At 34.2% G+C, this 11,311-nt stretch overlaps 1 protein-coding gene across 1 annotated transcript; it reads right to left on the bottom strand.

Annotated features, from left to right (window-relative positions):
• Window positions 1-806: 806 nt before the first annotated feature.
• On the bottom strand, window positions 807-1,737 carry LOC108910871. The gene is made up of 3 exons (XM_018715612.1): window positions 1,570-1,737; window positions 876-1,524; window positions 807-826 (listed from the first exon to the last, which is right to left on the bottom strand). Exons 1-3 carry the CDS (start codon window positions 1,735-1,737, stop codon window positions 807-809), a joined length of 837 nt encoding a protein of 278 aa, XP_018571128.1.
• Window positions 1,738-11,311: the final 9,574 nt, after the last annotated feature.

The following is an 11,311-nucleotide window of genomic DNA, read 5'->3' as shown; positions in this document are numbered from 1 at the left end:
AAAAAGGAAAATTCTTATTGAATTCCAATGAATTTTAGAGCATAGCCTATCCACGAGTCCTCCCCTACAAAACCTAGCCCGAGTACAACAAGGGTAGGTCAAAAAATCCCAGTTAAGACTAAGCAAATACATTACAAGTTCGTAAGTAGTGTGTGTGTACATAGTCCACGGCATAACAATCCGAAAAATCATCGTACTTTAAATATTGTAGGCGAAAACTATAGTAAATAGAAAGAAACAACGTAACTATTTTTTATAAATAACAAATGACCGTGACTTTTTACATTGACCATGGTACGTACAATTTAAATGAAATGCAAATTCAGTAACGTATTTTAAATGACTCATTTCAAATTATCGAGAAATAAATTCAGGTTATATTATTCGCACTATCGTCAGTTTCTCAACTCATTATCGTTCACCACAATATTCTACAATGTATTTTATGTAATTTATTAGATCATTAATACTACTAAAGAGGTACGAACAACGATTTAAGTACCGCTTTTTCCCTTACAAAGTACAAGAACAACAACAACACCAGCAGCAGCAGCAGCAATAGTAACAACTAAGGTAGATTTCTATAATCTATAATAAGAGTATAAGTACAGGAACATCAACAACAACAACAACAACAACAACAACAACAACAACAACAACAACAGCAGCAGCAACAGTAACAACTAAAGCAGACTTCTTTAATCTATAATAAGAATATTCCTTACTAAGTACAAGAACAATAACAACACCAGCTGCGGGAAGAACGACAGCAAGAACATTTACAATAGCAGCAACAACAGCAACAACTAAGGCAGGCTTCTTGAATCTATAATAAGAGTATGCCTTACTAAGTACAAGAACAACAACAACAATACCAACTGCAGGAACAACGACAGCAATAACATCTACAATAGCAGTAGCAGCAGCAATAGTAACAACTAAAGCAGTCTTTAATCTATAAGTGTATTCCTTATCAAGTACAAGAACATCATCAACAACAACAATAACAGCTGCAGGAACAACGACAGCAATAACATCTAGAACAGTAGCAGCAGCAGCAGCAGCAGTAAGAGCAACGACAGCAATAACATCTACAACAGCAGCAGCAACAACAGTAACAACTAGGGCAGACTTCTTTAACCTATAATAAGAGTATTTCTTACTAAGTACAAGAACAACAACACCAGCTGCAGGAACAACGACAGCAAGAACATCTACAACAGCAGCAGCAACAGTAACAACTAAGGCAGACTTCTTGAATCTATAATAAGAGTATTCCTTACTAAGTACAAGAACAACAACAACAACACCAGCTGCTGGAGGAATGACGGCAGTAATATCTTCTATAGTAGTAGTAGCAGCAGCAATAGTAACAACTAAAGCAGTCTTTAATCTATAAGTGTATTCCTTACTAAGCACAAGAACATCAACTACAACAATAACAGCTGCAGGAACAATGACAGCTGTAGGATCTAGGACAGTAGTAGCATCTGGAGCAGTAGCAGCAGTAGCAACTGGGGCAGTCTTCTTTAGTGTATACTTCTTTTATTTCTTTCTTATTATACTTACTATTGTACCACAACCACCAGCAGCGGCGGCGGCGGCGTCGGTATAACTACCGAGCCAGCCAGCGATAACATCTACAACAGCAGCAGCAGCAGCAACAGTAACAACTAAAGCAGTCTTCTTTAATCTATAATAAGTATAAGCAGTTTTCTGGTGTCCTGATATCCTCATTTTGCTATAAAACGCAACAAACCTTTCTACAGAGACTTAAAGACATACGAGTATATTGGATATTCGAATTGCAAATCCTGTTTTCTCATTTATATAAATTCTGTTTATTAAAAAAACTGATACATCTCAAACATAAAAACTGAACAAATTTCACAACTTTAAACTAAAATTCAACAAACGTCAGACCAATTTAATAGTATCTAAACGTTTTAATCTCTTTATTTTTCGTATAAATATCCGTATTTCAGTGAAATAAATTTTCGGGATTATAATGTCATTGATGTCTTATCAAACACACTATTTTCTATAAAGTTTTTGTAAACAGATTTGTCGCATTTGGAGATAACGCTTTTCAACAACTGCATGCTGCTAAACAAAAAACGACGACGAGAACATTCATTTAATTTGTAATTTGGCGATAGACTGCTCTAATTAAATTGCAGAAAATGCATTATAGAATACTTTGACTACCGTTAATGGGATAGTGCTCCTTGAAGTAGTGTGAATTAACCAGTAATCATAGAACAAAAGAACACAGTGGTAGGTTGTCTTGAGCTTCTGGAACATCTGGTATACCCAGTAAACAAGTAATAACAATAACAATGATTTGTTCTGGTATACGGCACACTTTCTCGAACTATCTCATCTGAAATAGAATGCATATTTCACAAAGAATTATTAAAATGCAACACTGCCTACTGCAATTTTAGTTCGATTATCATCCATCTACTTTCAATATAGAAAGCACCTATTTGTTCCGATAGCAGAGTGGGTCTCACGAAGTTGTTAACCGCTCACAGTAATCGGATTTGCGTTTTTTGTTATTCTCACCTATTGATTCATATGACTAATGAGTGAAATTTTGATAGCTATTAAAAAACAGTAAAAGTGGTATCAAAATAGAATGACGATAGTATAGGCGAGATCGAATGTTCAGTTCTTGTTCGTTTATACAGAGTTTGATGATGGCGAATTATCAGGACTGATTTTTCTCGTTAAAATGAACACAAACAATAGTAGTAATAGTAGTAGTAGTAGTAGTTATAGTCTTTGATGAATTACTCAAAAATTATTTAAGATATAGACCTCGAACTTGGTCGAATTCCCCATTAATAACTATCTACATACATATACATGGGGTTTTTAAACTTTTTTAATAATATCAATAGTTGATAGAACAAAAAAAATAAGACGTTTTTTTCCTCTGGACCATGAGCCTATTGTCATTTGTTTTTGAGATACAGGAAGGCAAAGTAATTTTTTAAAATCAAATCTTAGTCATATCTGTTCCAAAAATCAATGCGATGTATTGAAATTTGTTACAAGTAAGTTTCTATGAGTTCTAAATATATCAGTGTCATTAGTTCCTGAACAGTTTTCCTAGCAAATGCTAGAGGTCGCTACCTACGACCTTACACAATAACGTTTTATGACTATTTTTTTTTTAGGTTAATTTTTTTTACGGTGTAGGTATGCCATATACTGCAATATAAAATTTCACTTTAGTTATAGAGATACTATTGTCGAGATCGCTGAAAACACACCGTTTTTGATAAAAGCGCAACTGACTGTCACAAAATTAATCAGCTTCTACCCGTAATATTCAGGGAGTACAGAAACGAATGGTCTTAAAAGTGTGGTCCATCCTTGGATGGAAATAAACTGATTTAGATTAAGTTGCCTTAGGATAAGTTTGCTTAGAAGATTCATAGAAAGTTGTTAGTAAATATTAAACTGGAAAAAATAACTTTCTGATGACAAATCACTTTTTAAGCAAGCTAAATTGTACTAACTTAATCTATATTATTACATACTCTAGGCATCAGAGGATCTCTCAATAAATGGGTGGAATCTTTTTTACACAACAGGAAAATTTCAGTAAAATTAGGTAACGTTAATTCCTCGATAAACTCTCTTAACCTAGGAGTTCCACAGGGAAGTGTGCTAGCGCCATTACTCTTTATTTTATTTATCAACGATCTAGATGCTCATTTGTCGCACACAGCTAGCAAACTGTTAGTAATGTTTGCTGACGATGCTGCCATCTGTGTTAAAGCCGAATCTGTTAGTTTGCTGCAGCAGTACGTGAATATAATTCTCACACATTTTCACGCTTGGTGTGCATCGAATAAACTTATTATGAACGCAAGTAAAACTAAGTATGTTATATTTCGTAAGGAGCTCTTGTCCTTGACAAACTTCACGCTATCAATAAATAATGAAATAATAGACAATGTTACTTGCGCAAAATTTCTGGGACTGCATTTAGACAAGGACTTGTCCTGGCCTAAACACATTGAGTATGTTGTAGCAAAACTAAATTCTTCGTATTATGTTATCAGAAACCTTAAATCTACTGTTGACAGGAAGTATCTACTAAATGTTTACTATGCATTGGTATACTCGCATATAAAATACTTAATCTTGTATTGGGGTCAATCGAAGGAGATACACAGAGTCTTCATATTACAAAAAAGAATCTTACGACTCATTTTTTCATATCAACCGCTTGAATCATGCAAGCCATTATTCAAAGCAAATAAAATACTAACTGTGTCATCCGTTCTTATTTATGAAGCAGCCTTATTTGTTAAGAAAAATTCAAATTTATTTCCCTGTCGTACCACGATTCACAATCACAATACAAGATGTGCAGCTAATATTTTCACTGATAAATTTAGATTATCTCTCTATAAGACAAGTGCGTATTATACATGTAGTACAGTTTATAACAAACTACCTCTAACAATAAGAAATCTAACCAGTGTCTCTAAATTCAAAAAAGAACTTTTAGAATTTCTTTACGAAAGGAGCTTTTACACTGTGAAGGAATTCTTAGATTCCTATACATGATTCGTATTGTCTTAATAATTCAAAAGTTAGTTATAAAAAATCAGTTGTAGCGCCCCATCCACTCAAGCATTTTGCAATCTTGCAGGGAAAATCCCAAGAGATACAATAAACTTCTAGAACCTGTTCAAAATTAATAAGTATAGAAGGCCTTCGCAAGCCCCTCGAAGCTTTTAAATATTTTAGCTACTCACAGAAGATCTCGAAATCGTTGCTAAGTAAGGCAAAGTCTAAAAGACAGTAATATAGGTAATTACACTCGAAGTGTCGTCAAAAACGTTAAGTCCAATGTGGCTTAGATGAAAGCCTCCAGGAAACCTTGTCATCCCGAGGGTGTACCAGAGTGGAAGAAGGCAACGAAACAAATTAGATCGTTTCCCACATTTCTAGCAATCTACCTCGTCTCCTACACAATACGATTAAGATGGCGCCGTTGCCGAACGGTTCTCAATGTGCTGTGTGTAGTACATGTAAATTAACGACGAAGCAAAGTGATATAACAATAAAATGTGCTGGATTTTGCAGAAGTGTATTTCATCCTCAGTGCATTATGTTGAAGGATAGTGATGCTCGTGTTTTAAGTAAATACGATGGGTTTGGCTGGACCTGCCTCCCGTGCCGACAACAAATAGCTGAGGGTGAGTCTTTCCGAGAGCTATTAAAAATTATTCTTTAAACAGTACAAAAAAATCAGGAGAAATTACGGGTCTACCAGGATAAACTAGACCTGATTATCACCAATTCAGTTATTAATAATAATCTGCAATCCAATGGTGAAATTCATACAGCACCCGCCACCTACAGTTCAGTAGCGGCAATCAACTCGGGAAATATTCCTACCGCAAAAACATCCACGACCAATAAAACAGAACATTCCCACACAATTACAAAGCATCAGGTAGCCACTGCTATAGTATCGGCAAAACAGCAACTTCAAGAACAAGCAAGAACGACCCTAGCAAAAACAATTAGAACAAAAAACCGGGACATAAACAATTCAACACAAACACAGACTAATCGACCCAATGTCAATGACTCTTCTAATTCAAAAAAGCAATCGGAATAAATTGAAAATTACAGGAACAGCTGATACAGGAAATCTAAAATTTGCAGCTGTAAGCAATATCAAAAAGCGCATGTGGATTCATGTTTCTGGATTCCAAAAGGATATCAACGCTGAAGATGTCACGGAATTATTATCAAATAATTTCAACATGAACGATACTGTGTGTTATAAAATTACGCCGAAGCATAAATCACCAAATTTCAGTTCATTTAAAATTGGAGTTGACATCGCTCTTACAGACCAAATCTTTAATCCTAACCTATGGAACAAGGGTATAACAGTTAGTGAGTTTGACTTTTTTCGTGCAGCGCGAAACAAAGTGCAATATGACAGTGAATCGACAACCGCAATAATCTGCCCCTCTCATGAGCATTAAATATTCTTCTCAAGCCATAAAAGTCCTCCATTTAAATGTACATGGCCTATCAAATAAAATTCCCAAGTTGGAAGTGCTATTGGCTAGTCATAGCCCTCAATTCCTACTCGTTACCGAGCATTGGATGTGTTCAGAGCAATCACTGGTGACAGGAATACTGGGATACTCCCTTGCATCCGCACGTCAACGATCCATGGAGGTGCTGCTATCTTCAACAGAAATGATGTATTGTGTAAACACCTAGATATTAATAAGCAATTGCTGAGTGAATTCAACTGTGAATGTGCAGGTGTTAGTTTTGTGTTCGATGGTAAGAAGACTGCTTTGATTGTACTATACAGATCACCACAATCTGATGTAAAGTTGTTTTTTATTAAACTTAACGATATTCTTGGCGAGTTAGCAAAGACTCATAGATATCTCATTGTTGGTGGCGATCTTCATGTAGATTGGTTAATATATAATAATAACAAATACTTACTGTCTGATATCTTCGACAGCTTTGAATTAGTGTCCCCACTGTCATCTGAAGCAACTAGAGAATTCAAGGATTCAAAATCTCAACTTGATTACATAGTATCGAATATTCCAAATGCTTCTGGATATTGGTCTGTCTGATCATAATAAAGTTCAAATATGTACTTTTGAAATAGCACATAAAAAGCAACCTACAATCACCAAACATTGTTACGTATATAAAAGAAATTTTTGTAAAAGCAATTTATTTAACTTAACGAATTTGCTCTCATCGACAGATCTTAGTCATTTGTACACTATTAGGGACACTGATGAGGCATGGACTTTTTTTTGGCAAAACATGCTATATTGTCTTGATAAAACTTGCCCTTTATCCAAAATTAAGTCAAATTGTTCTAATTTAAATTACAATTGGGTTGATAACAATATTATCGAGGATAGTCAGAATTTAAAAAACCTGTATTGGCTGTCGAAAACTCTGAAGGAGCCAGACTTGGTTAAACGGTATAAGGATGCAAGGTCTGTATATACAGATCAGATTATGCTAAAAAACAAGAATTTTTTCACAATAGAATTCTGAATTCCACAAATGTATTTAAGGAGATTTGGAATATAGTAAATAATAATTTGGGTCGATTAAAAAACCAACCTTTAGCTCCAACTTTAATGCAAAATGAAGTTTTGGTTTCAGATTTGTATACTGTTAGCAATATTTTTTGTGGCTACTTTGCTGGAATTGCGATGGTCTTTATGTGCTACCTACGGAAATATAAATAGTGACTATACTATAGGAACAATTAATAATCGGTCTATGTACTTTTATGAAATTGTTCAGGAAGAAATAGCAGAGCATCTGAACAACATGCAGAGTAAAAACTCAAGTGGGTATGATGGCATTTCAATTAATGTTTTGAAATATATTTCTAGATATCTCATTTATCCTCTTTGTTATATGTTCAATTTGTCAGTAAAATCAGGTATTTTCCCGAATGCCTTGAAGTTGGCAACAATTATACCACTGCATAAAAAAGGTGATACGACCATAATCGATAATTACAGACCAATAGCACTTCTCTCCAGCTTATCTAAATTATTTGAAAAAATTATTAATGGCAGAATTCTGAAATTTGTAAACAGTTGTAATTTATTATCAGTTAGCCAGCATGGTTTTCGTCCAAACCATTCAACTAATACTGCAGTATATTCACTTCTTTCTGATGTTTACAAACAACTTGATAAGGGTAAAATTGTGGTTTCGCTCTTTTTTGATCTAACAAGGGCTTTTGATTGCGTTGGGGAAGGTTTTTTAAGACAAAAATTAAATAGTTTAGGGATTAAGCAGCCGCTAGATAAATGGATTAGTTCATTCCTATCTGACAGGTCAATCAGCGTTAAGCTGACTGGTACGCAGTCACAGCAACATAAATTGAGTATTGGAGTTCCGCAGGGAAGTGTGATCGCTCCACTGCTGTTTTTGCTTTTCGTGAATGATCTGAAACAACATATGACCGATAACATAACACTGGTGATGTTTGCCGATGATACCACCATTAGTTTAGTAGGCAATAATTTTAGTGATTTACAAATTCAGGCAAATATAGTTCTCCAACAATTTTACACCTGGTGCGAACGAAACAGGCTTATAATTAATGCAACTAAAACTATGTATATAGTTTTTCATTTACGAAAATGCAAGCAAAAAATTAATTTAACCCTGAACAACACAGTGCTGGAGAATGTCACTAATACCAAATTTTTGGGCTTGCATGTAGATGAGAATCTCTCATGGTCGGTGCATGTGGACTCCATTGCCAGTAAACTGAAGTCAGCTTATTTTGCAATAAGGAACCTGAAATACATTGTGAGCAGTCAATATCTGCTAAATGTTTATTATGCTTTAGCATTCTCGCACATTAAATATTTAATTATATACTGGGGGTGCTCTACGCATGCACATCGAATATTTATTCTACAGAAGAGAATTATCAGATTGATTTTCTCCTTAAACCCGTTAGATTCTTGCAAAGCAATATTTAAAGATAACAAGATACTCACTCTTTATTCAATACTTATTTACGAGTCCGCTATTTTTATGAAGCTAAACCCCGACAAGTTTCCTCTGCGAAATAGTTTGCATGTTCACGGTACAAGAAATGCAAGTCATATCATCATTCAAAACTACAATTTAAGTACTTTCAGGAGAGGTCCGCTTTTTTTGTGTGCCAATATTTATAACTCTACCTGTAAATATTAGAAATATTTGTATTTTATCGAAATTCAAATACGAGCCGCGTAAGTTTTTGTGTGCTCATACTTTTTACTCCGTACAAGAATTTTATTCCTCTGTTTCACATAGAAATGCCTAACAAAATTATTTTAACGTATGTGTGATATATCTATTTGTGTAATTTTATATTTAGATTAAGATAATTCAGATGTAACTATTTTGTCAAATATTGTAACTCTGTATTTCTGTAGTTTACTTTACACTAGTTGTATTGACTCATCATGTCCTGTATGGGTTCTATGAATAAAGATTATACTATGGAGAAGCGTCCTAACGTTTCGTTTGCTCTTTTACCGGCGAGCAGGAGACGAGAGTCCCAGCAGCGAAAGCCATACATGGTGAAAGACGACAAAATAGCAACTATGTAATGGGTATTAGGAATTNTTATTATAATATTAGTTTATTTCCATCCAAGGAAGCTATTTCTCAAATATGGCCCATTCGCTTTTTCTATTTTAAAGAATAGTAGCTGGATGACTTAAAGACAGCCGACTGCGTTTTTCTCAAAAATAGGTGCGTTTTTAGAGGTTTCAACAAAAGTAAGGTTTTTATGTGAAAAAAAATTTTACATTAGAATATTAATACCTACATACACCATAAAAAACCTATCACCAAAAATGTTGTTATAAAATGTGAGCCCTAACTAGTGACCTCTAGTAGATCGACAAAAACTAACAATATTGGCATATTTAATATTCTCCAAAACTAACCTGTACCAAATTTAACGCATTACATTATTTTTCCATTCATAGTGCATGGGGAAAAAATTTAATGTTTTGTTAATTCCTGAATTTGTGACAATTTTTCCGAAACACTGTATGACAAATAAAAATAGATAATCATTATTTATTAGGTAGTACAAATAGTAATTATAAACGTAAATAATAAAAAACTTAATAAAAAGGTTTTCAACTATGGAAAGAACTTTATTTGACATATAAAGAATCTTATTTATAGATTTAGATTTCTAAACTATCTATTCTCAAATAAAACTCCTCTTGACTGTTTTTTTTTTCATTTATTATTAAAACTCAAAAAACCAGGACAAAAATTATGAGCATAGTCTGTTGACTATGCCAGAGCATAATGTGCACAATCGTGTTATAAACTTTTGTTTGCGTAAATTTACACTTACATATTTCAATATAAGACAGCTGAACGGATAAATTTTGTATTTACATATTACAAATTCTTAGAAATTAGAGCAAAAAACTAGTTTTTATCTGCAACTAACAACTTCTAACATTGTCATAGGAAATATATAGGGTGTATTTGGTATGAACATGTATATACAGTGTGGACCATTCTGGTGATGCATGTATCTTGGAAACTATAACAGATAGGAAAATGGATAGATGGGGAAAGTTTTAGACAGTTCTTAATAGCGTTTACAAACCGGTCCTAGCTCTTAAGGTTTTTGAGTTATTTTGGAAAAAGCAAATTTGGCGTTTTGTAAAAACATTTGTAACTTATTTTATTTAGAGGAATTTTTTAAATTTGAAAACACTCTTTTACAGCAAGTTTTTTCGAGATATTTAGCTATGTATATATATTTAGATTTTAAAAAATTATGCGGTGTTGCCAGATTTACTAAAAAGATTAAAATATTGATCTTTCAGGTTGTATTTGAAATTTTTTCTTACTTATTATATCATTGAAATGCCAAAATAATGCTCTATGTACTTGCTCAGCATAAAATTCAATACGATTTCTAACCATTTTCCTGTCTTTTATAGTTTCCAAGATACCAATACCAATACCAATACCAATACATATAACACCAAAATGGTCCACACTGTATAGATGTGATACGGTTTCCAATGCGTGCCAAAAGCGGCATCCGTGCGTAATACTTTCACGCCTTTAGACTTTCAATACTTTTCTATACATTTTCATATACAGGGTCGGAAAGTACCGATAGTCCATCTGCCGTTACGTGAGAGCGATAAAGTAAGTCAGAGAAATCCGTGCGATAGAGAAAGATGGCTATAATAAAGGCGTCTAACAGTCACCGCCTATTTCGCCCTTCCACAAATAAGAAGTGGAAGTGGATTTGTGGAAGGGCGAAACGGGCGGTGACTATGAAACGCCTTCATTATAGCCATCCTTCTCTATCGCATGGATTTCTATGTCTTACTTTATCGCTCTCACGTAACGGTAGATGGACCATCGGTACTTTCCGAACCTGTACATAAACATACCGAGTATGTAACCTACGAAGTCTATAGAAGACGACATCTTATTCTATATTTGTTTTGATGAATAAGGCGCTAGTTACATGGGATGCGAATTCGTTCGAAATCCTTTCTTATGAATTCATAGCAATTATTAATAAATTGTTCATAGGAATACAGCAAACGGAACCACGAAGCCGTCTCCAACAATTCTATGCAGGGCCAATCCTGGGCAAAGTAAAAAAGCACAAGGGGACCCCAACTATGAGAAGCAAAAGGCGCGGTGCGGAAGATAATGTTTTTAATTAACTTTCCACAATTTTTGCAAAAAAATCTTTAAGAAT

The sequence above is a fragment of the Anoplophora glabripennis genome, unplaced genomic scaffold (genome assembly GCF_000390285.2).
Source record: "Anoplophora glabripennis isolate ALB-LARVAE unplaced genomic scaffold, Agla_2.0 scaffold628, whole genome shotgun sequence".
Lineage (NCBI taxonomy): Eukaryota > Metazoa > Arthropoda > Insecta > Coleoptera > Cerambycidae > Anoplophora > Anoplophora glabripennis.
This window is presented reverse-complemented; position numbering and strand designations above follow the sequence as displayed.

Excerpts from the sequence above, each read along its gene's own strand:
- LOC108910871 (XM_018715612.1), bottom strand. The coding sequence starts at position 1,737 with ATGAGGATATCAGGACACCAGAAAACTGCTTATACTTATTATAGATTA. Across the intron at positions 1,525-1,569 it reads CTGGTGGTTGTGGTACAATA|ACTGCCCCAGTTGCTACTGC; the intron begins GTAAGTATAATA and ends ACACTAAAGAAG. Across the intron at positions 827-875 it reads TGTCGTTGTTCCTGCAGTTG|ATTCAAGAAGCCTGCCTTAG; the intron begins GTATTGTTGTTG and ends CTCTTATTATAG.